The sequence below is a fragment of the Lygodium microphyllum genome, chromosome 28, assembly GCF_053477565.2.
Source record: "Lygodium microphyllum isolate KBCC chromosome 28, Lygodium_microphyllum_v1.1.10, whole genome shotgun sequence".
In the NCBI taxonomy this organism is placed as follows: domain Eukaryota; kingdom Viridiplantae; phylum Streptophyta; class Polypodiopsida; order Schizaeales; family Lygodiaceae; genus Lygodium; species Lygodium microphyllum.
Window position 1 is genome coordinate 79,659,681 of NC_141162.1, and position 26,761 is coordinate 79,686,441.

General features: G+C 42.6%; 1 protein-coding gene across 8 annotated transcripts in view; it reads right to left on the bottom strand.

The window, feature by feature from the left end:
- Window positions 1–26,013, bottom strand: part of LOC148011649 (WW domain-containing protein) — a 139,677-nt gene extending 113,664 nt beyond the window's left edge. For 4 of the 8 annotated variants that reach the window (XR_015689394.1, XR_015689393.1, XR_015689397.1 and 1 more), the window contains exon 1: window positions 25,706–26,012. Coding sequence is in view for 2 of the 8 variants with exons in the window: in XM_087670914.1 (XP_087527040.1) it covers window positions 25,706–25,811 (106 nt within the window). In the remaining 6 variants the exon portion in view is untranslated. Of the gene's footprint in view, window positions 1–25,705 lie in introns of all 8 variants that reach the window. The other 4 variants (XR_015689395.1, XM_087670914.1, XM_087670913.1 and 1 more) reach the window with 4 other exon arrangements.
- Between the last annotated feature and the right edge of the window lie 748 nt (window positions 26,014–26,761).

Below are 26,761 nucleotides of genomic sequence, written 5' to 3' on the forward strand. Positions count from 1 at the left end.
CAAGTTCCAGTTCTAGTTCTTGTCTAGTCATGGTATCTAGTCTTGTCTTGTCTTCCATTATACTCATGTTGTCTTGTCACCTTGTAATCTCGTAGTACGAGATCTTGTCTAGTACTATCTTCTATCGTCTTCATCCCCATTGAGGGATATCTTGTAATTTTAATATCTTGTATCCATATCTACAATCCTAGGTTATGGGATCCTTCATATCCTATCGAGTCCTATTGTCTATACCTATGGTCCTGGGTTCTGGGATTTTCCGTATCTTGTTAAGTTATCATTGTACCTTGTACCCCTACGTGGGATTATTTTGTAATGAGAATTCTTGTAACAAATCTTGCATCTAGTCTAGTCTCTTGAGAACAATCTAGTGCTTTCACAACAATTTGGCAAGACTACTTTCTAGCCCTACTGAGCACCATGAAGGTGACCCTTGAAAGAATCGTTGCTTCCCTTCAAAAAGACAATCAAATCAAGAATACTTTATGACAACCCGCATCCTCAATTGAAGACAATTCCACGGGAGTAACTTTTTATCTAGGTTTAACTTTGTCATCACCTATCGCCTAGGACACCCACAATGCCAATCAAATGCTTTATCAAGAAGATCCTACTTGGCACCTAAGAAGGGAGAAGAAGCTTTTGATCAACAATGAGAAATACTACTCAAGCCAGAGCACCTCCAACTAGCAGCCACATCCAATTGTCACCAAGACAACCCTACCTTAATCCTATAAGAGTGCGCAACGGAAGAAGGAACTCGAACACAAAGGAAGAGAGAGACAATCTGCAAGAGGATAAGAAAAGAAACCTGCACTCAACAAGGAACAAATGCTGAATACAGGACTGATCAATCCCTCCACGCAACCAACAACGTGAGGGCACCAGATCAAGTTGAAGACAGCAGCACAGAAGACGGAGCAAGATGACGGAGTCGGAGTGTGCACCTACCAAGGAAGGAGGAAAGATGATAATCTAACTGATTGCCAACTGGGAAATGGCTATAAATAGGCAAAAACCCCAAAAAATTGGCCAACCTGATATTTAAGGCAAAAAATTCTGCCCGACCAGCACTTAAGGCTGGTAAAAATGCCTGAAATGCTCAAAAAAATCACAAAAAGGATGGACAATGTCTGACAGGTGAGGCAGGCTGAAGAATGCAGAAATTGCCCCGGGAAACACACATAAAATTCCAACTAGAGAAGAAAATGCACTGAAATGCAATAAACCGAGTACTCTAGAATGAGCTACCTCCTCCGTCAAAACAAGTGATAGACAAGTCAAAGCTCCTAAAGTCCTTGTCTGACTCAGATTGAGGCTCACAAGAAGGAGACGACAAGGCATGAAAAGCATGACTGCTAACACCCCCTCTCAGATCCTGGATGTGGCAGAAGGCCAAGGGAGATACCAATCGTGGGGTGGCAAGGGGAATGCCAATGTCGATGAAGTCCGTCAATGAAGATTGCCGATGAAGAAGCTCCTCACAATCCTGGAAAACCCCCTCTGTGCCGAACCCTCCAACAACAAATTCAAGACTTCAATGAACAACAAGTGTAACTTCAAATAGAATACCCTATGCATCTCGGCCTTACGCTTCAAGAGACACAAGACCAATTCTGAGACTTGTAGAACAACAAAGAAAGTGATCAAATGATTCCACGAATTTATCAACCTCGAACAAGAGAACCCAAGATCAGCATGCCAAAGAAGTTCAATGGTGACCGTTCAAAGTTCAAGGCATTCTTGCAACAAGTAAAGCTCTATATCTACATGCAACCAAATAGGTATCTAGATTATGCTTCCAAGGTGGGATTCATTGGGACTTTGCTTTGTGGTCAAGCTTTATCATGATTTGCCCCAATCTTGGAAAAGAATATGCCAGTACTTCATAACTATGAGGCATTTCCTTGCGAGCTCACTTCCACATTTGGAGGTGCAGACATTGGTTGAGTAGCAGAAACAAAACTTCAGAAGCTACGACAAGGTAACCACTCTACCTCTCCTTATGCATCTGAATTTAGGCAATTAATCTGTGACCTCACTTGGCATGAGGAGCATTTTATCAGCCAATTCAAATGGGGTCTTCGAGATGACATCGAGGACCTCATGTTCACTATGCTTGAGACAAAAACACTCAAAGATTACACCATGCAAGCCATCTAGTGTGATAATAGATTGTTCAAGAGAGAGCAAGAAAAGCGGAAAGAATTAAGGCCTCGCCAATGAAACCTAGCCCCGATCAAAGACCCAATCAAAGAAGAAACCAAGCCCGAGCCAATGCAAATAGATAATACCAAATTCGAGCCTTTGACCCCATAAGAAAAGCAAAGACGAAGATAAAATCATCTATGTCTATATTGTGGAAACCTGGACACATCGCCCTAAATTGCCCAAATAAGAGGGCAAGAACCCCAAGAGTTGCTACAACCATCCTTGAGGAAAAAAAACGAGGATGTCCGGTTGTAAATGAGACCGTACAACTGGACCTTGATATAAGAAAGGGTCTCTTGATGCCAGCCACACCCATGAAAACTTTCCTTGTCACACTCCAGATGATCTGGCACGAAAGACCCTTTCCCTCAAAGCCTTGTCAACTCGTAAGGCCTCCGTAGGTTTCATTGATGATAGCTTTGTGAATAGATACCAGATTTCAATACTCCAAAGGACCAATCTTGCAACATCTGAAGTCGTGGGTGGAAGACCTCTAGCATCTAGAGATATTACCAAGGAAACCCAACCACTCATGGTAACTCTTGGCGATCACAAATCTCGTGTATGCTTTAATGTCATATCTAGTCCCACAAATCCAATCATCCTTGGGATGCCTTGGCTAAAGAAACACAACCCAGAAATTGATTGGGTTAAGCAAAAAATTACATGTGAAAATCAAGGAAAATCGATATATCTAAGAACCAAAGCCTTTATGCACACAAGAAGGCAAGAACCGATCTACATGATATATCATTTACCAGCTCAAGAATCAAGTAAGGATGAGTCAGTCAAGCTACCAAGCCAGTATCAAGAATTCCAAGATGTCTTTGAAAAAAAGAATGCAGATCTCTAGCCCGAACATAGGCCATATGATTGTGCTATAGAACTCCATGAGGGGGCTCAACCACCTTTTGAACCCATCTACATGCTATCCCCTGATGAACTAGCTGAACTACACAAGAACAAGGGGTTCATTAGGCACTCGAAGTCTCCTGCTCGAACCCCAATTCTATTCGTGAAGAAGAAAGATGGGTCGCTTCAAATGTGTGTAGATTATCGAGAACTCAATAAGATAACAGATAAGAATAGATATCCTTTGTCGTTGATATCAGAGCTTTTGAAACGCCTTGGAAAAGCCAAGATCTTTACAAAGATTGATTTACGAGGGGCTTCCAATCTTGGACAGATCAGAGAAGGAGACAAATAGGAGACAACCTTCCCCACAAGGTTCAAGTATGTTGTTATGCATTCGGTCTCACCAATGCTCCTGCAGTGCTTCAACATATAATGAATGATATCTTCCTAGAGAATCTAGATTCTTTTATAGTTATATACTTAGATGATATCTTGATATTCTCAAAAGATCCAAAGGAGCATGAGCATCATATAAAATTAGTTTTAGAAAAGCTCAAAGAAAAAGGACTATATGCAAAACTTGAGAAGTGTGTTTTTCATCAGACAAAAGTGGAATCCTTGGGATACAATGTTTCTCGGGTGTGTTTTTCATCAAACAAAAGTGGAATCCTTGGGATACAATGTCTCCCAGAGAGGAATCTTCATGGACCCCAAGAAGATCGAGACTATTCTTGACTCGCAGACACCCACATGTGTCCGTGATGTCCAATGTTTCCTTGGCTTTGCCAACTTCTATAGGATATTTATCAAGGATTACTCAAAGATAGTCACACACCACTCACCAAACTCACAGGAAACTTAAAATTCTCATGAACCGTAGAAGCCGAGAAGGTCTTCCAGACCCTGAAGACCGCTTTCACAACTGCCCCAATCCTAGTCCACCCAAATCCTATTAAGCCATTTTTCTTAAAGACCGATGCATCAGACTATACCTTAGGAGCCATCTTATCCCAACATGGAGATGATGGTCATGTGCATCAAGTAGCATTCCACTCAAGGAAATTCTCCCTCCAAAGATAAACTATGAGATCCATGACAAAGAACTCCTTGCCATTGTAGATGCATTTGATACTTGGCGTCACCAACTAGACGGTGCAGCCCATAAAGTTATCGTCTAAACAGATCACAAAAATCTAGAATACTTTATGACAACCCGCATCCTCAATTGAAGACAATCCCACAGGAGTAACTTCTCATCTAGGCTTGACTTTGTCATCACCTATCGCCTAGGACACCAACAAGGCCAATCAAATGCTTTATCAAGATCCTACATTGCACCTAAGAAGGGAAAAGAAGCATTTGATCAACAATGAGAAATACTACTCAAGCCAGAGCACCTCCAACTAGCAGCCACATCCAATTGTCACCAAGACAACCCTACCTTGATCCTATAAGAGAGCGCAACGGAAGAAGGAACTCGAACACAAAGAAAGAGAGAGACAATCTGCAAGAGAAGAAAAAAAGAAACCTGAACTCAACGAGGAACAAATGCTAAATACAAAAGGACTAATCAGTCCTTCCACGCAGCCCACAGCATTAGTGAGGCCACCAAATCAAGCTGATGAAGATGGCAGCACCGAAGACGGAGGAAGATGACGGAGTCGGAGTGTGCACCTACCAAGGAAGGAGGAAAGATGATAATCTAACTAACTTCCAAGTGAAAAAATGGCTAATAAATAGCCAAAAAACCCAAAAACTAGCTGACCTGAAATTTGAGGTCAAAAATATGTCTGTCCAGCACTTAATGCTGGTAAAAATGCCAAAAATGCTCAAAAAAATCACGAAAAGGGTGGACAATGTCTGGCAGGTGAGCCAAGCTGAAGAATGCAGAAATTACCCCAGGAGATGCACATAAAATCCTGACTAGAGGAGAAAATGCACTGAAATGCAATAAACTAAGTCCTCAAGAATGAGCTACCTCCTCCATCAAAACAAGTGATAGACAAGTCAGAGCTCCTAAAGTCCTCATTTGACTCAAACTGAGGCTCACAAGCAGGAGATGACAAGGCATGACAAACATGACTGCTAACACCCCCCTCTCACATCTTGGATGTGGCAAAAGGCTAAGGGAGAAACGGACCCTGGCGTGGCAAGGGGAATGCCAATGTCGATGAAGTCCGTCAATGAAAATTGCCGATGAAGAAGCTCATCACGATCCTAGAAAAGCCCCTCTGAAACACTAGGTACCATGAAATCCACAACCACATCACCGAGATCATCCCCCGCTAAAAGGAATGGGGGATAGGAGGGAACCCCAGAAGGAGAGGGTGGGGCACGAGAAGGAACCTATGGAAAAGAGGATATACAAGCGGAAACGGGTGAAGCAATAGAACACTCCCTCGGAGGACCCTGCATAAGAGAACGAGAATGGAATCTATAAAGCCCGCTCTCCTGCCAACCTGTCACAATAACAGCCCCTGTGGAAGAATCCTGAATACAAACGACCCGCTCGATGAAGACAACTCGAGTATCAAGCTTCATAAAGCCATAAACTGGGAGGAGTGGAAAGTCCAAGTCCTGAGCATAAAGAGCTTGTGAAAGGGAGCTCGAGGCACGGACAGGAAATAAAGGCAAAGTCCCAACACAACAAATAGGCACTGAAACAATTTCACCAATAGTAATTGAATCCTCAGAAGGGCATAGATCCTGCAACAAATCGCCTCGGGGAGTCATATGACTAGAAGCTCCACTATTAACCAGCCAAGGCCTCTCAAAAGAAGAGGCAACCAACAAAGAAGGCTTCTCCAAGTCAACAATATGAAGGAACACTGACTCATGGGTAACTGCTAGAGTAGAGGTAGAAGGCTCCGATGTTTTAGCTCCATCCTTCGCTCCCGGACAAAGGTGAGGATACTTCTTCCAACATTTCTCCTCTAGATGTGTCCCCTTCCCACAGTATGGGCATTTAGGCTTCTCCGAGTCGAAGTCAAAACCTGAAGAACTCTCCTATTTTTTAGCATGTGACTTCCCTTTCTTTTACGTCTCCCCTCCCAAACCTGCAACAAAAGCTTTGGTGGAGGTGGATCCACTGCCTACCTCTTTGGCACACTCGTCATGCTCCAAAACAAGCCGGACAAGCTGCTCCTGTCACCAAGTGGTGATACTTTTTACTCTTGTTTTTCTTATTTACTTATATAAATATTTTATTTTTCTTTTCTTTTGTTGGTGTTGCTTCTTACCCCCAAAGTTCCCTTGGAATAAGCAAGAACCTTTGCATGGCTAGAAAAGGCAGCCCTTGAGACAAATTGAACTAATGGTTTGTTTGAGCCTTAGGACCGGTTGCATATTGAATGGGCACTGAAGAATAGAATGTCAATGGTTTGGAATTGTGTGCTTAGCCACTGGAGATGGTACAGGACAATGAGCCTGGCCAAGACAAAAGATGCACATGTGAGAATGCTCATAAAATAAAAGTCACTGTATAACTGAGCCACATTACACTTTTTGATATGGTCACAATGACAAAAGTTGCTCAGAACAACTTGAAGAATGCAAGGGTCACCATCCCTAAAATTTAAGGAGTTGCTATTTTTTTACCCAAGAATCTGTTCGCCTCATTATCTTCGTTTTTGCACGAGCATTAATTCTTTGGTCTGTACTGAGGTCAAATTTTGCACCGATCATGGAGAATTTTAGACTAAAAGGTTTAAACGGGAAAATTGTTACATGTATGCCATGTGGCACAAATTCCCAAAAGAGAGAGAGAGAACCAAAAAAAACGTAACAGGCCTAAGGGCAGATGGGAGAAGGAAGTTTTGAGCTAAGGGCAGATTGCTGCAAGAAAATCAACCATGGAGAGTACTTCTGCGTCTCTGACTCAAGTACAGAGGTAGAGCTTGCTCCCTCTGATCAACTCTCTCTCTATTCTTAAGAGGAAATGCTTCGCATGATGGTTGATTCCATCGAAGGTACAATTCTGTGTTTTCTCTAAAATTCTGCACATGAATCATTGAGTATTGGTCACAGAAAATAAAGGACATGCTAGATAGTAAGAACAATGAATTCAGAGATCTGCAGACTGTAATTCTGCACATGAATCATTGAGTTTTGGTCACATGCTGAACAATAAAAACAGTGAACTCTCGACATGCTGGACAGTAAGAACAATGAATTCAGAGATCTGCAGTCTGCAATTCTGCACATGAATTATTAAGTTTTAGTCACAGAAAATGCTTTCCTAAAAGGAATGTTGATCTAGACATGTTGTACTGTTCTTATGCAACTGGGATTTACTCGGAAGAGATGAAAACCAACTGTTCACAGGTTATGTATTTTTTAACATTATCATTGTTGTAATTTTCCATCTTTTAAATGATAAAGAAATACCGAGAGGGGCGCCGGTCTTCTAGGCAAATCTGGTGTTGAGCGAGGGAGTGAGGTCTTTGCTTGTGTGTGTGTGTGTGTGTGTGTGTGTAAAGACCGAGTGTTAATTGAAGGAACTACCGCTTTATGTGAGTCATGGACCAGTTATACCTCCCATAGAAGCTTCTTACGGGTCCTATGTAAGAAGGCTGGTGTAGAAGACATCAAACTGAGGAGATGGCAATTGAGTCAAAAGAATCATGGCCATATCCTCCAAAGAGATCATCCTGCCAAGGGACGCAAGCTCAACCTATTGATATGATCCTTCATGGAAGAAGATGTTAGCAGTCATGTTTGTCATACCTTGTCAACTCCTGCCTGTGAGCCTAGAACGAGGACTTTAGAAGCTCTACCTATCACTTGTTTTGACGGAGGAGGTAGCTCATTCTAGAGCACTCAAATTATTGCATTTCAATGCATTTTCTCCTCTAGTAAGGATTTTATGTACATTTCCTGGGGCAGTTTCAACATTCTTCAGTCTACCTCACCTACTGGACATTGTCCACCCTTTCCGGGATTTTTTTGAGCATTCCTGGCATTTTTACCAACATTAAATGCTGGTTGGACATATTTTTGGTCTCAAATTTCAGGTCAGCCAATTTTTGGGTTTTTTGGCTATTTGTAGCCATTTTCCACTTGGCAATCAGTTGTATTATCATCTGCCCTCCTTCCTTGGTAGGTGCACACTCCGACTCCATCATCTTCCTCCATCTTCGATGCTACCGTCATCATCAGCCTGACCTGGCGCCCTCACCGACGCTCTGGGCTGCGTGCAAGGACTGATCAGTCCACAACTTTGTATTCAGCATTCATTTCAGTCAATGCGGTATTTCTTCCTTCATTTTCTGCTCCCTCTATGTGTGTGTGTGTGTGTGTGTGTGTGTGTGTGTGTGTGTTTCTTCTTCCGTCGCACACTCTCACAGAAGAATCATCAACAGCGAGCATCCATAATTTCTTCTCAAGAGTAATCGGATGGGCAAATGTCTTTTAATGGTACAAAGAAGCAAGCTTTGTCCACACTTCCGTTGCTTTCCGCAACCTATGCACATGCACTAGCACAGAATCCTGTAAGCTCATAAAGAGGAAAGATCGAGCTCTCGAGTTGAGCCGATCCCATAAAGCCGCACGATCTATCGATGATCCAACTGTGGAATCCTCCACTGGACGGGGAATAGGGTGGGTAACAAACTCCCAAAGATCGAAGGTATCAAGGATACACTCCCCCTTACACAACCAAAGAGAGTAGTTGGAACCATCAAGCCGGTCTTCTTTCGGCAAAGAAGGGAGTACGGGCACCTGTATAGAGGGTGCCATGGAAAGCATATGAAAGCCAACAAAACAGGCCTTCTTTGAAACATGGAGAGAACGAGGAGGAGAGGTATCACGTATAAACGGGCTAGCTGACCTCCGGTCGTCGCGTGAACTAGTACGAAAACCTCTCCGTCTCTCAAAGGAAGGAACGGATACCTCATCCTCTTGAGTCAACAAAGAACTGGTGGTAAGACATCTTCGTATATATCTCAAAAACCCCACAAAATTTGTGTTTTATGTGACAACAGGGACGAAACATGAGGACATCAGCTACAATCAGTGTAGATACTCCGCCAGAGAGTGGAATCACTATTGTCTGATGTAGCAACCTTGCATTTGCAGAGGGAAATGACTGTGATGTTGACGACATGTCCACAGAAGATGACGACTTGAGCAGAGGAGGAAACGCTAAGGAAAAGGGATAATCGCCTTGATATAGATGCTGATAGAGCCCTAGATGGTGACGACTGCCACCTTAATCTTACCACTAAGTCTCAAAATGAGGTCCCCAAGCTATGTATGAAGCCTCCTTGCCATGGTTGTCACGTCCGATGGCATCCGATTAGTATAGTTCGATGCTAGTATGATACTAATCGAACTAATAATATCTTGGACCTACATCCGATGAAAGAAAAAATACATATAATTTTAAGTATATGCTTAATGTTTGGACTTAAAAGTTAAAACATAAACTTAGAGATTCAAGTCAAGACTCAAAAGTGCAAAAGAGAGTTAAAACAAGACTCGAGAGTGTACTTTGTAGCATGAATAATGAAACCAAAAACTTTATTATGAGCGAGATGTGCAATCTCATACAAAAAGTGTACAAAAATGGATTGAGATAAAAGCCATTATCCATGGCTCAATCCGAATCAAGATACATGATTACTCTAGGTGCTCATATCACTCTTGGCATCGAAGGTGGAAGCATCCTCATCACCGCTTGAGGAGCCATCACCCTCCTTAACAAAATCATCCTCACTAATGACATTGCCCTCATCATCACTCGGGCTTTTTAAGCTCTAGGTGAGAGGCAGTGATAGATATGTCCTCTCGGGCCGAACTGGGAGTACTTCTCGAGCCACTCCCATGCCTCGTGTAGCATCTAAGGGCCCCACAAGCATCACGTGCAGCCGATGTGAATGCCGAAGTGGAAGTTCCCTCGCTACCGACACGAGGGCGAATAACAACACGGGCATGCCGTGCACGAGTGCGAGAGACCCGCCAGTCTATCTCATCAAGACCCAATTAAAGCTCCCTAAAGATTTGCTCCTCCTCCAAGTCTCTCTCACGAGTCACACTTTTAAGAGTACTAGCAAAGAGCTTGAGTGAATCCACATTTATCTATACATTTAAAGAATGAAGACCTTAGATTAAACAAATGAAATTTCTTTAAATATATTTCATAATCTATGAATAAAGTTATGAACTAAAAAGTATAAAATTAGATATATGATACTTGTCTTGCCATAAACATCTCATGCATATTGTGTAGCATGCATAAATTGGAGCGACAATAAATTACCTGCTCCAATTGTTGTGTGCTAAGCTTCTTACGAATTTTGGTGTGCACGAGGGAATAGACGAACCAATTTCTCTCACATGCACCCAATGAACAATCCTAAACCATGTGAAGAAAAAGTAAGTTTAAACTTTAAACTTGCAAGTTGTAAGTTGTAACTAGAATTAAATGAAAAAAAAAAAGAGATTTTCAAACCTATACAAAAATACGTAAGGCTACTCTTTGGAGGTGAGGCAATTGGTAGCCAAATAACTCCCACCAAAAAAAGGGTTTCACCAACAATTCTCGCTTCCAACAAATGGTAGATGCGAAAGCGGTCCCCTTTTGATCACTATAATTAATGAGCTCCTAGAGGAAGGCACTATGGTGCTCTTCTGCCAAAGCCTTTGGAGAAAAGGCATCACGATCGACAAGGACATTGACATCCATGAAGAGAGAGGGTTTTTTTAAGGCAGGATGCAAAAGTGCAGCAAACCCATGTATGGGTAGCACTATGGTGCTCTTCTGCCAAAGCCTTTGAAGGACAGGCATCACGATCGGCAAGGACACAAGCATCCATGAAGAGAGAGGGTTTTTTGAAGGCGAAATGCAAAAGTGCCGCAGACCCATGTATGGGTCAATTTATCCGATCCCATCTTTTCTTTGTCAAAAAAAGCATGCCATCTCTTTTAGGGATGGTATCCAAGATATCACTGCAATAAGTGTAAGATGATAGTGATTTAGAGGGAGATTTAGAGGTGAAATTTGAAAAGAAAGAGTGTGAGACAATATAAAATATAGATTCTAAAATTTTAAAAAATATGTTTTTTTTATTTTATTTTTTTAAATACCATGAAAAAGAGGCCTCTCCATCCAAGATGGTCGATGATTGTATCACCTCCATCACATCCGCCATAAGATGATAGAGAAAGCCAATAGTAGCTCCCTCCATATTCGTCATGCAAAGCACCTTGTAGATGGGAGTGACAGCAATGATAATGTCCCTCACACCCATCCAAAATTCCTCCTTTAAGCAAAGCCTTTGAACGGCCTTCACTTCCACTTCGCTTGATGTGGACTCCCCTTCAAGCCATTCCTTAAACTCATCTAATACAACTGTTTTTTATAGCTTGTTGCGAACGTTATAGAGAAGCTCGAGGAGAAGCCACAGGGCCACAAACCGAGTCTTCGAGGGCTTCTTCAACTCCAAGTCCGAGTATGAGCAATAAATCGCAAGAACTCAACCTTGGAGTTGACAAAGCCAACAATTGTGAAAGCACCGTTGATAATCCTCGCCACCCACTTCAACTTGCCTATATCTTCCATAAGAAGATCTAGACAATGTGTAGCGCATGGTGTCCATACTATGAACGAAAACTCGGTCTCAAGTTTCCGCCCCATAGATGCACAATTTGAGGCGTTGTCCATGACAACTTGCACCACATTTTGCGGCCTAACGTACAAGATTATACACGATGAAATTAGAATAAATTTGGAAGGTTAAAAGAAAATATTACAAAATAATGGATTTAAAAGAATTACCTCAATGATGGCTTACCGTATGTGTCGATACATGAACGAGCCCGTGGTTCTCCTTCCCCTTGCGCCTACATCCACCGCTCGTAGCAAATATGTGCCAAGGGAACAAAAGACGAGGATGTTGATGATCCACCTTTTTTTGCGGTTACTCCATCCATCAGATAGAATAGAGCATCCATACTTCACCCAGCCGGCACACATTGGGCTCAAGGGACTTATCAATCCTCTCTCTCTCCTCATCGAGTTTCTTGGTACACATATCATTGTACGTGACACTGTATCATCCCTCGCATGGACCAACGGCGACAATGGCTTTCACCATCCGCTTCCATCGATCCACTTTGAGAATATGGAAAGAGAGATTGCACTCAATTATAGTGCATGCAATCTCTATTTCCGCTTGCCTTTGCCTCTCCTTGAGAAAGAAGAGAGGACCAAAAACTTACCCCGTTGCTTGGGCAACAGTGGCTTGTCTCTTGGACATAGGTGCACCACTTGAACGGCTTTTTCTAGATGAGATAGAAGAGGCCCCTCCAACGGACGAAACCTAGATAGTTGGAGAGGGATTGTCTTCTGCATCTGAGACCTCATGATCGGGAGAGATCACCTCCTCACTTGCCCTTGAAAGGCCTTTGCGTCGCGAATTTTGAAGGGGGGAGAGGGGGGGGGGGGGGGGGGACTGAATTTTTGAAGGGGGGGGAGGAGGGGTGGGGTGGTGTGTGTTGAGAGGGGGGGGGGGACAGGGGTGGGGTGGTGTGGTGTGTGTTGAGGAGGGGGGGCCAAATTTTGGAGGGGGGGGAAGAATTTTTGAGGGGGCGTCATGGTGGGTGGGTGTGTGTTAAGGGGAGGGGGGCACGTCACGTCGTGTCATGTCATGGGGCGGGGGGGGAGGGGGGCGTCGCGAGCTTCAATGGCAAGTATTTCAAAAATCTTCATAGATATCGTCAGGAACATCGGAGCATGGTATGGCTTCCCCTCCTAATTTGCAAAGGTGGATGAGAAGGCGAGTGACGAATGAGGTTTGGAGCTTTGGGCAATACTTGCATTGCCACTTGTAAGTGTTGGATTTCTCCTTCACTCGTTCGAAGTAGACACAATGCAAGCAAAAGGCCTCATGGAGAGGGGATACCATTGATGATGTATAGAGAGAGCCTAGAGGGTCATGAGTGGAGGGTGAGATAATTAAAGAAAGGAGTGGAAAGAATAAAGAGCTTGAAGGAGTTGAGAGCTTGAGGAAGTACAAAGAGGCTATAGCTTGATGGAGGAGGAGGTTTGAAGGGTTGAGAGGTCAAGGGAGGACTCCAAGAGAGAGGTTTAATCTTTTCACTTGAGTCCTTGTGAGAAAGAAAGAAAAGATAGAGAAGAAAATATAGAGAGAAAAAAAAAAAGAAAAGAATAGAGAGAAAGAAAAAAACAATAGAGAAGATTCAAGAAACAAAAGAAGAAAAAGAAAGGTAATAAAGAAAGAAGAAAAGAAAGGTGAAACCAACCTTCCTTCTCGTATAGGGTGGTTTAACCTGATTAAGCACTTAATTACAGCAATTAGCAAATGAACATAAACTGAAATGCTCACTTTACCTTCATAAACATGGACAGTGGACACCCTGTTGGCCCCAAAACTGGCGCCCCTTTCGGTATTTCTTTAATTTCAATTGCTGATGGATAGATTACAAGCCAAGCTTTCACAATCTCCTTGCCTGTTTCAAAAGCCCCTTGCTGTTCCATTAATCAGCAAAGCATTTGGGCAAATTGCCCCTTGATTTTCACCCAGGACTTGCTCTAAAGGAACCCCAATTGGTCAAATGCTGCCCCAAATTCACAATAGATAGGCTGGCATTTGAAATCCTCACAATTCCACGAATTTCCGGTGCTGATTTCAGTGTACAATGCCTTTGACTTATGGCTCGGGTCCCAAGGTGGCTGCTAAACCTTAATTACTGCTGTAATTTAGGGTTTACAGCAATAAACTCTCTGCTGTCCACCAAATTTGGATGTACTCTGCTACCCATGGCTGAGAATTGCTGAGAATACTTGAGCATAGACTGGAGGAGATGAGAGAATGATATAGAAAGAGAGAAAATCAGCTGAAATGTATCTTCTGATTCGTAGCTCAGATGACAAATCTGATGGCACCAACAGCTTCAAAAGGGGGGTAAAACACCAGCTCAACTCAACTGGCGAGCCCTTCTCTCCTCCACCGCCTCTCTTGACGCATAAGAGAAAACCTGCTGCCCCCTATCCTGTCGTAGCGCGCGATCAATCGTCGTCGCCTCTCAAAACCAAATCTGATCACCTCCTCTCCCTCCACCAACCTCCGAATGGCTGCCATTTAGCTTCCACCACCCTCCAACATCCTTCTCCCTACTTGCATGGGAAAGTTTTGCCAAGTGGCAGCCTTCCTAATGCATTTTCAGCCATTAAATTAATTTTTCAGAATTAATTAATTTTGAAAATTAATTTCAACCCTTTTGGCCCTGCCCAAAAATTAGAAATGCCCATCTGGAATGAAATTGGCTAGGCCATTTGCAAGTTGGAGTGGTTCCCAATCTTTGTTGACCCTTAGACTAGAATTAATTAATTAATTAATGCTAGTCCCTAGTGTCACCACTAACACTTAATGCCCAAACAATTGTCCTAGGGTCCAACCTAGCACCAACTGACCACCAAAACCCAATTCGCATAACTTAACACAACTTTTGCCTTTAACACCCACTGCATCCTAAGGGTCCTTGACCCGTTCCCATGAAATAACTGCCATGTGCATCACATATGCTAAACAACCTTGCACATTTGATTAGTAACTTAATCAAATGTTACTAGCAAGATTAAAGCATCTCAAAATTTTACATCCCCGTGACAAACCTCCCCCTTGAAAACCTCATCCTCAATTGCCATGCATTGGGCCAAAGCAAAAATATATTGCACTGGAATTTCAATTTGGCATGACAGTCACCACAACATTGGCCACTGTTGTCAAACCGTTGCATATGCACAAAACTTATTGAAAATTTCCAGCCAGCAAAACATAATAGAAAACTGGAAAACAGTCCAAAACTGGTGCTAGAAACCATTGGATGCATCCATAACTCATGTTTCTCAACCGTTCTAACTTCAAAACCACAGTAAAGCATATTCTCAGCATTAACCATGGCTGAAACTTTCAATGACATTCGTTTACATGCGGCTGTCCATGGAATCAGCTGTAAACCATTAAAAACTGAGCACGACCTGATCATAAACTGAATGGACTGATATGAGAACTGATCACAAATGGCTGCAAATGTGACTCCAAACTGATCACAAGCTGATGGTAAAAAAAAACTGATCAGATACTGATGCAAAACTGATCCCAAAGTGATCATAAACGGTTCTCAAAGTGATCAAAAACTGAGCTGAAACTAATCAGAAATTCATCTCAAAATTGAGGCAAAAACTCATGCCAAATTGGTCCAAAACTCATGCATAAGTATAGTCTCAGAGCTGCAGTGACAACTATACTCATATACATGTATCTCACAGTAACTAGTACACCGAGTAGTGACCTCATGGCAGACATACTGTCAGCACAATACCTTGGATGCATGCTGAATACATCCGAGATCCACTACATACGAGAGCTGTCCAAAACCGGTGGAGTGGAAGTGCTACTCCTCCTTGAGCATCAAACAATGCTCCGGATGCCCGCTTTGCTGAACCTGAGTAAGCCCGAGGCGGCTCTAACTGAAAGGCATCGAGATAAAGTTGCAACAACTGAGGATGGTCTGCCAAGTCATCCTCTTCCATCCATTTTGCATCCATTGGTGAATAATTTTGAAACTTCACCAAATATCTTCTGAAAACTTTACCTCTGACCTTCCTTTTCTTATGTGCCAAAATCTGCTCGAGTACCAAAATCTCATCTAGTTCCTCAACCTCTGGCTGAATTTCAGCAGATACATCTTCTGGCACATCACCACGAAAAGGTCTCAACAAACTGACATGAAAGGCATTGTGTATCCGCCAATGTGGAGGTAATTTCAGCCGATATGCAACATCGCTGACCTTTTCCAACACTTGAAAGGGCCCATAGTATCTCATGCTTAACTTCCGATACAATCTCTCTCTTCCCTTCATCTTTTTCAGCCTTGCCTTTTCGAAATGCAGCAATACATAATCGCCCTCTACAAACTGCAAAGCACGTTTATGGCGATCAGTTGCCCGCTTTTGCTTGTCCTGTGACCTCTAAAGTGCATACTTTATCTTTGCATAGGCTGCATCCAAGCTTTCCACAAAGCGATCAGCCTCAAAGATCTTATCTTGAGTGTGCAAAATCGGTGGAACCTTCTTGCCACCCTCAACCACCTCAAATGGAGCCTTGCCAGTGGAACTATGCACCGTATTATTGTATGCAAACTCAACCAATGGCAAATACTGCTCCCACTGTGTCTTGTGGTCTGAAACATAGCACCTCAAAAGATCCAACATTGTGGAATTTGCTTCCTCAGACTGAACACCTGTCTGCGGATGGAAGGATGATGAGAGTTTCAGCGTGGTACCCATATTTTCAAACCCCCCCTTCTAGAATAGACTGGTCATCCGAGGATCTTGATCATTGATGATCGACTCAAGCATACCATGATAGTTGAAAATGTGCTGCATAAATAATCGTACCATATGATCAGCCTTTATCTTCTTCCTCATTGGAATGAAATGGGCTTGTTTGCTAAACCTGCAAATAATAGTCTATATTCCATCATTCCCTGTAGGTGTCCTAGGAAGCTCCAAGATAAAGTCCATAGCAATGCTCTGCCAAGGTCTATCTGGAATAGGCAAGGGCTGCAACAAGCCTGGCATCTTTTGCCTATCATGCTTTACCTTCTAACATATGATGCATGCCCTAACAAACTGCTCTACATCATGCCTCAAAGCTGGCCAATAAAAGAAATGCTCCACTGCCTTGATTGTGGCATCAATACCTCTGTGTCCTGCATATGGAGGAGCATGACTTTCAATGATCACTCTAGGCCTCAACTGCTTTGTGACACACAGTCGTCTATACATCGACAGGAATCCATCTCTTAGCATAAAATGCTCATGCCTTTGGCCATTGCAAAGCTGATCATAAATATTAGCAAAGTCCGAATCAGCAGCATATAGCTCTTTCATGACGGAGTCGGAGTGTACACCTACCAAGGAAGGAGGAAAGATGATAATCCAACTAACTTCCGAGTGGATAGCCAAAAAACCCAAAAACTAGCTGACCTGAAATTTGAGGTCAAAAATATGTCTGTCCAACACTTAATGCTGGTAAAAATGCCAAAAATGTTAAAAAAAATCACGAAAAGGGTGGGTGGACAATGTCTGGCAGGTGAGCCAAGCTGAAGAATGCAGAAATTACCCCAGGAGATGCACATAAAATCCTGACTAGAGGAGAAAATGCACTGAAATGCAATAAACTAAGTCCTCAAGAATGAGCTACCTCCTCCATCAAAACAAGTGATAGACAAGTCAGAGCTCCTAAAGTCCTCATCTGACTCAAACTAAGGCTCACAAGCAGGAGATGACAAGGCATGACAAACATGACTGCTAACACCCCCCTCTCACATCTTGGATGTGGCAAAAGGCTAAGGGAGAAACGGACCCTGGCGTGGCAAGGGGAATGCCAATGTCCATGAAGTCCGTCAATGAAAATTGCCGATGAAGAAGCTCATCACGATCCTAGAAAAGCCCCTCTGAAACACTAGGTACCATGAAATCCACAACCACATCACCGAGATCATCCCCCGCTAAAAGGAATGGGGGGTAGGAGGGAACCCCAGAAGGAGAGGGTGGGGCACGAGAAGGAACCTATGGAAAAGAGGATATACAAGCGGAAACGGGTGAAGCAATAGAACACTCCCTCGGAGGACCCTGCATAAGAGAACGAGAATGGAATCTATAAAGCCCGCTCTCCTGCCAACCTGTCACAATAACAGCCCCTGTGGAAGAATCCTGAATACAAACGACCCGCTCGATGAAGACAACTCGAGTATCAAGCTTCATAAAGCCATAAACTGGGAGGAGTGGAAAGTCCAAGTCCTGAGCATAAAGAGCTTGTGAAAGGGAGCTAGAGGCGCGGACAGGAAATAAAGGCAAAGTGCCAACACCACAAATAGGCACTGAAACAATTTCACCAACAGTAATTAAACCCTCAGAAGGGCATAGATACTGCAACAAATCACCTCAAGGAGTCATATGACTAGAAGCTCCACTATTAACCAGCCAAGGCCTCTCAAAAGAAGAGGCAACCAACAAAGAAGGCTTCTCCAAGTCAACAATATGAAGGAACACTGACTCATGGGTAACTACTAGAGTAGAGGTAGAAGGCTCCAATGTTTTAGCTCCATCCTTCGCTCCCGGACGAAGGTGAGGGTACTTCTTCCAACATTCCTCCTCTAGATGTGTCCCTTTCCCACAGTATGGGAATTTAGGCTTCTCCAGGTCGAAGTCAAAACCTGAAGAACTCTCCTATCTTTTAGCATGTGACTTCCCTTTCTTTTACGTCCCCCCTCCCGAACGTGCAACAAAAGCTTTGGTGGAGGTGGATCCACTACCTACCTCTTTGGCACACTCGTCATGCTCCAAAACAAGCAGGGCAAGCTGCTCCTGTCACCAGGTGGTGATACTTTTTACTCTTGCTTTTCTTATTTACTTATATAAATATTTTATTTTTCTTTTCTTTTGTTGGTGTTGCTTCTTACCACCAAAGTTCTCTTGGAATAAGCAGGAACCTTTGCATGGCCAGAAAAGACAGCCATTGGAACAAATTGGACTAATGGTTTGTTTGAGCCTAAGGACCGGTTGCATATTGAATGGGCACTGAAGAATAGAATGCCAATGGTTTGGAACTGTGTGCTTAGCCACTAGAGATGGTGCAGGACAATGAGCCTGGATGCACATGTGAGAATGCTCACAGAATAAAAGTCGCCGTAACTGAGCCATATTACACTTTTTGATATGGTCACAATGATAAAAGTTGCTCAGAACAACTTGAGAAATGCAAGGGTCACCATCCCTAAAATTTAGGGAGTTACTATATTTGGACCCGAGAATCTGTTCGCATCATTATCTTCCTTTTTGCACGAGGATTAATTCTTTGGTCTGTACTGAGGTCAAATTTTGCACCAATCATGGAGATTTTTAGACCTGAAGGTTTAAATGGGAAAATTGTTACATGTATACCATGTGGCACAAATTCCCAAAAGAGAGAGAGAGAGAGAGAGAGAGAGAACTAAAAAGAACGTAATAGGCATAAGGGGCAGATGGAAGAAGGAAGTTTTGAGCAGCTAAGGGCAAATTGCTACAAGAAAATCAACCATGGAGAGTACTTCTGCGTCTCTGACTCAAGTACAGAGGTAGAGCTTGCTCCCTCTGATCAACTCTCTCTCTATTCTCAAGAGAAAATGCTTCGCATGATAGATTAATTCCATCGAAGGTACAATTCTGTGTTTTCTCTAAAATTCTGCACATGAATCATTGAGTATTGGTCACAGAAAATAAAGAACATGCTAGATAGTAAGAACAATGAATTCAAAGATCTGCAGACTGTAATTCTGCACATGAATCATTGAGTTTTGGTCACATGCTGAACAATAAGAACAGTGAACTCTTGACATGCTGGACAGTAAGAACAACGAATTCTGAACATGCTGGACAGTAAGAACAGTGAATTCAGAGATCTGCAAATTGCAATTCTGCACAAGAATTATTGAGTTTTAGTCACAGAAAATGCTTTCCTAAAAGGAATGTTGATCTAGACATGTTGTACTGTTCTTATGCAACTAGGATTTACTCGGAAGAGATGAAAACCAACTGTTCACAGGTTATGTATTTTTTAACATTATCATTGTTGTAATTTTCCATCTTTTAAATGATAAAGAAATACCGAGAGGGGCGCCGGTCTTCTAGGCAAATCTGGTGTTGAGCGAGGGAGTGAGGTCTTTGCTTGTGTGTGTGTGTATGTGTGTAAAGACCGAGTGTTAATTGAAGGAACTACCGCTTTATGTGAGTCATGGACCGGTTATACCTCCCATAGAAGCTTCTCACGGGTCCTATGTAAGAAGGCTGGTGTAGAAGACATCAAACTGAGGAGATGGCAATTGAGTCAAAAGAATCATGGCCATATCCTCTGAAGAGATCATCCTGCCAAGGGACGCAAGCTCATCCCTCATGTCCTCCAACCTGTTGATATGATCCTTCATGGAAGAAGATGTTAGCAGTCATGTTTGTCATACCTTGTCAACTCCTGCCTGTGAGCTTCAATCTGAGTCAGACAAGGACTTTAGGAGCTCTACCTATCACTTGTTTTGACGGAGGAGGTAGCTCATTCTAGAGCACTCAAATTATTGCATTTCAGTGCATTTTCTCCTCTAGTAAGGATTTTATGTACATTTCCTGGGGCAGTTTCAGCATTCTTCAGTCTACCTCACCTACTGGACATTGTTCACCCTTTCCGGGATTTTTTTGAGCATTCCTGGCATTTTTACCAATATTAAATGCTGGTTGGACATATTTTTGGCCTCAAATTTTAGGTCAACCAATTTTTGGGTTTTTTGGCTATTTGTAGCCATTTTCCACTTGGCAATCAGTTGTATTATCATCTGCCCTCCTTCCTTGGTAGGTGCACACTCCGACTCCGTCATCTTCCTCCATCTTCGATGCTACCGTCATCATCAGCCTGATCTGACGTCCTCACCGACGCTCCGGGCTGCGTGCAAGGACTGATCAGTCCACAACTTTGTATTCAGCATTCATTTCAATCAATGCAGTATTTCTTCCTTCATTTTCTGCTCCCTCTGTGTGTGTGTGTGTGTGTGTGTGTGTGTTCGTGTTCCTTCTTCCGTTGCACGCTCTCACAAAAGCCCATCAGTTACTGCTTTCCACATTCTGCCTACACATACCAAACATTGTCATTGTCATCTTAGATTTTGCCAAGGTCACCCCTATTTTTTTGGTATTTTTGCCTTCATTGACCGGCATTTATTGCTGGTTGGCCAGCATTTATGACCTCCCCCAATGCAAGTTGGCCATATTTGCGTATTTTTATATAGCCTACCCCTATCATCATTCATTCATCTTCCTCCTTCCCTCACAGGTGCACACTCTGACTCTGTCATCTTCCTTCGTCTTCGATGCTACCATCATCATGAGCCTGATCTCATGCCCTCAGTAATGCTATGGGCCACATGCAGGGACTGATCAATCTCCTTCCACTTTCCCGTTTGTATCAACATTATTCCTTGTTCAATGCAGATTTCATTCTTCTTTTCTTGCAGTCTCTCTCTATTCCTTTGTCTCTGTGTTTCCATTTCTTTCCGTTGTGCACTCTCACACTTTCAACATGCGTTTGCTGAAAAGGCCCTACATTTAGAGCAATTCCAGTCCCCCAAATTCAAGATATTCCAACCTGCATTTGTTTCTGAAAATGCCCCAAATTAGGGGCGATTTCAGCCTTCAAACTCAAGGTATCCCAGCCTGCATTTCTTTGCTGAAAATGCTCCAAATTTGGAGGCAATTTCAGATCCGAAATGCTGCAAATTTGGGAATATATCACCCTCCATTTGTTGCTGAAAATGCCCCAAATTGGGAGGCAATTTTCACATCCAAAATGCAACAAATTTGCAGATATTGCACTTCAAACCTTGCTGAAAAAGCCCCTAATTTGGGGCAATGACTGACCTGAAATGCCCCAAATTTGGGGATAATTCAAGCCTAAATTGTAGACGCTTTAAATGCCTTGAATTTCCCCAAGTTCCCCCAAATATGAGGCAAATGGGAATTTGGGGGCAAATGGGGCAATTCAAAGCAATTTAATATTTGGCACAATTGGCATTTGGACTCTGGAACCAATTTAAGGCAATTAGGGTCCCAAAAAGCTACAAATGCATAAAAATTGCCCCAAATGCCCACAACATTGGTCCAATTGCCCCAAAATTGAACAAATTCCTCGAAACTTTAAAAAAATTTGAAAGAAATGCATGGTTAGTAGGTACGTTGGAATTCAAAATCAAGGCTTATATTGGATTGTTGATGATGCACCTAGTGTGACCCTCGCATACTACACAAGCACAACAGGATTGACGACCAACTTGATAGATTGTGACTCAAGAGACAAATGAGAGCAAGATGCCAAGAGGCAAGCACATGCACAAGAGCGAGCGAGAGAGAGAGAGAGAGAGAGATGCCAAGGAATGTTTCGATAGTGTTTCTTCCGTAAATGCCTACCAAAATGCATTAGGTTGTTCCTAAGGCCTAGAACGGGTGTTCCTTGTTTCCATGGTTGGGTCAATCCTACATCTGCTATTTACATAGAACACTTGTAAGGTTCATTCATCTCAATTCATTACAATATTTTATTCACGAGCTAGAGTTCTTCCTTTTAAGTTTTTTTAATTGTCCACTTCATTCACTTCACTTTTCGTCACAATGTTGAACAAACTAGAGTATCCATGGTAGTATTTGGTTTCTATCATAGGTGCTCTTGTAAAAAAGTACATCCCATGGGTGTATGAATCTATGCAGTCACTCACATTTTTCTATTTTCATGCCAAAGTATTTTGTAGCCAGCTAACTTGTATTTTTGGGCACCAATTTTGCTTGCCGACTAGTCATCTTGTTTGGCATTATTTTAGCCTATTTATAGGCTGCCTCTCTCCCATTGTCAATTAGTCACCAAATACACATCCTTCAGCATAATGCTTCCAAGTGGAGAGAGGGAGACTAGTGCACAATGCCAATGACTTGCTGCCCAAACCTTGGTAGTGTTCTTGAGCCTTAGCATATGGATTCCATTTCCCAAGCACATTCTCTTTGAGTTCTCGTCTTGTTACAATATCCTTTTCTGTTTTCTGTGCTCTTATAGTCTATTACACCAGTGTCTCTTTGCTTCCATTGCTGCACACTTTTCTGACATGGTATTGAAGCATATTCCAATCGGTTATGGTGCTGAATGTTGTGTTTAGCTGCTGTTTCTAGGTCTGATCACGTGTTGACTGCTCCAACCTGCCTATGTATGTTGTTGATCCTTCTCTGGCAGGTCCAAGCGATTGCATAACTGCAAGGCAGCAGTTTTCAGCCCCAGACAATCAGTCTACTGCCTGTGTTTGTACAGTCTGCCCCTACATTTTGTAGTTACAGCATGCGTTTTGTCTATTCTCCAACCAATTCTGCCTAAACTACTGACAACTGATGTTTTTCTGTTTTTGCAACCACTTTCAACTTTTCTTTCCACAGATCTGCTCTCCACCAATTTGCATTTTCAGCAAGTTTGCGTTTTGAGCCCGATTTGGACATACTCAAAGGAAAGATCCCACACATGTCAGTTGTCATGCCTTTGTTACTACATTCTCTTCACTTATGTTCCTCTCTCTATGTTTTGAATTGTATTGCTTGAACTATTGACCTCGTGGTTTTGGGCTGAGTCTCGACATGTACATCTCTCTCTCTAACCCCTTGCTTTATTTCATCTTCTCTACATCTCTCAAAGGGCACCTCCATGTTGCTCTACTGGTGATAAGCTTAAGGCACTTAACTGCCTCACCTAGAATGCCATCATGAAAACTTGGTTTATGTAGAAGCGCCTATGGTACATCACTTCAAGAGCCATCTTACATCCTTAGATGCCCTCTTCTATTCCAGATGATTGGGACGAAGACAACTCAAGGAAGCAATTCTCACCTAGGACTTGGTAGACAAATGATACTCGCATATATTCTACTTTTCTCCACCGCATCTTTAAAGAAGCTCTTCCAATGTTACCTCCTACACGACATCTTCAAAAGTGTGGGGAAAGTTACAGCTTACATACAAGGCTCCATCAACCACATGAACTATGACATTGTATAGACAACTACAGACTATCAAGTTTGAGGCAACCAATATGATTCGTCCCTTCCTTCTTTAGGTGACATAGATACAGAATCAGCTTTGATACATGCCATCCACCTTTCCAAAAGCACAACTTGGGAGACTGTGCTCTACAAGTTTCTTCTAGAGTTTGAGGGTGCAGCCAAAACCTTACAAGCTTGGAGATCAACACCGCCTATTAGTTTTGAGCATATATCCTCTATACTTATTCAGCATGAGGTATCTTTGCATTTACAAGGGAGGCTACCATCTCAATATGGTGGCAAGCAGGAAGCATTTGCAACGTCAGAGAGGAGTGACCAACAAAAGGAGGCGGCACAATGTTACCATTGTGGCAAGAAGGGGCATCTCCAGCAGGAATGCAAGGAACTAGCAGCATTGCATAAGGAGAATGAAAAGAAGAAGAAGGGTAAGGACTCCTCCCTCGAGTCATCGTCATCTTTAAATTCAAATTCAAAATCCGACTCAAGCCCTCCGACAAAGGCAATGGCCAAATCTACAAAAGGCTCCTCTTCTATAATAAAAGCAAAGGCTGTGAAGGCCTTCTCTTCCACCTTCTAGCCTTAATGTGAAGGCATCCCTTATCACTTTCCAATGCCAAAGAGGAAGTGTAAGAAGGTGGTGGGGTGTCTCAGCGTCATGAATATGTAGGTGCAATGGACCCATAGTGCAGTTTCCCACACACATTAACAAACTCTACCAAGTTTTAAAATCTTGGAGCTATGATTGACTTCCAAGCTCATGATGGGTTGTTTTGTTTGACAAACAATAGTCTAAGCTCATGTGAGGGGAGGGGTTTGGTGGTCTGGCCAAAGGTTGGCCAAAGGTGGGGCATCCATGGTCATGTATGCTACTGCATGGCATTGGTTATCAGCATCAAGAACTCCTAATTCTACTTTCTATGGTCAGGGATTGGTGCGATCAACATCGACATCAATGTCTATCCATGAACCTATCTAATTGTCATTGTTGTATGTGCTATGATGAGTCATTATCATTCTGTATTTTATTGCACTAATCACCCATGATCTAAGAAAGGGTGTAAGTAGAGTACTCTCATGGTGTATGAGTTTATGCAATTAGTCGCATTTCTATTAATATGCCAAAGTATTTTGTAGCTGAACAACCTATATTTTTGGGCACTAATTTTGATGGCTGACTGGTCATCCTGTCTGCCATTATTTTAGCCTATTTATAGGCTTCCCTTCTGTCACTACCAATCACTCATCAAATAGACATCCTTCAGCACATCTGCTTTCAAGTGGAAAAAGGTAGATTGGTGCATGTTATCAATGATTCAAAACCCGACTCTTTGTACAGTTTCTTGAGCCTAGTATATGGATTCCATTTCCTGAGTATATTCTCTTTGAGTTCTCGTATTCTTGTAGCATTTTCTTTTTTCCTTGTGTTCTTGCAGTCTACTGTAGCAATGCCTTTTTGCTTCCATTGCTGCACACTTTTCTAACAGGACTTGCACCCACTTAAAAGAATAACCACAATGTCATCGACTCATTTTGAAAAACGAGACTCTGTTGTTCCATGGGAGATGGCGTATGTCATATCGACATGATTATTGACAATAGATAAAACCTACGTAATCGAGTGAGTTGTCATCATCGGCCACCAAACATTCTAGATTCTAGAAAACGTTTTACTGCAACATTATAGCCTAAGGTCAAGCAGGCAATACCTCACAACTAGCAAAAACTGCCACATAAGCATGCCAGGACTAATCTCTATTGGCCTTAATAGGTTTGGCTAAATATCGTTGTTACACAAAAGGCATGGCATGCTCACGTAGTTGATGCATCGACTTATGTCCAGCTATTTCCACAGCACCCTGTCTGACAGGTTATAAGGCTGGCAGAACGGAAAGGCGCAATTTGTCTACCTCTGAGAACTGCTGAGCTAACTGTTGTTCTGGAAAAAAAAAAACAGAAAATGTCACGCTGTGGAAAGGTTACGCAGAGAGGGGGTGCATACGCGGTTGTTCACTGGGAGTAGCATCTACAGCGGGGTCGCTCGAGAGGTCCAGCTTGACTCTGCGTCCAGACGAGGCCTGCTGCCTCCTCTCCCTCCGTTTGCCCATCCCACTGACCTTCGAACTTAGCACCCGCGGGCCTCTCGCGGCGATGGTGTGATCGTTGCTGCTAATAGCATTGCCCTAACGGAGAAGATCCGCCATATCTTCCCTCGGGCCCCAGAGCTGCTGCCGCGTTCCTTTTTTCTTTTTTCTCTCTGTTCCCAAATCCCGACTTAACGAGAAATCTTTGGTCTGGCGTTCACAAAAAATCGATTAAACTAGACCAAAAAGATTCTCTTTTTTTCTCTCTGCGAAACCTACATCTGATAGGGAGGTCACTATATAGGAGACTTGTACATTCGCTTGTACAAGTCCTAGGGTAAGGGGGGCAGTAAAAAGACACCCCACACCCCCTTGTTACTACAGCAAGGTGCTCATATAAAGACACAAACTTGATGTTTTGATTGGAGGAAATAAAGCAATCCTCAACCTTTTCCAGCCATGTGGCCTATCATCTTACATATGCCTACTTACAATAGGTTAATGAGCAAGTTTTTCTCTACTGTTAGACCTTCGTGAGCTTCAATCTTGCATTGTGGAAGAGAGTAGGTGCTCGAAATCTTTTTTCTCACCTCACCCCATGCTTAACAAGGTTTGCTTGAAAAGTTTTTGAAAATTCGTCACATGGATTTCTGAAAGGGGACTTGATAACTGCCACTATATTGACCCCCTTATCCTACCAATAGTATTCCTTTTATTCTAGATAAATGTAAGAGTTTCTACTGAGCTTAGTGAGATTAGCTACCAGCTACTATCATCCAATGATCCTCTTCGCCAAAAAAGGCAATAAGCATGTCGAAATCAGATACCATAAGAAATATAGTCATAATGATATATCTAGCCCCTTCATGCAATGCACATTCCAATGTCTATTATCTACCCACAGGGGATTCACTAGTAGTAATAATGAGACATCACCTGCGTGCAAGAAATATATGAAAATACCACTTATCTAC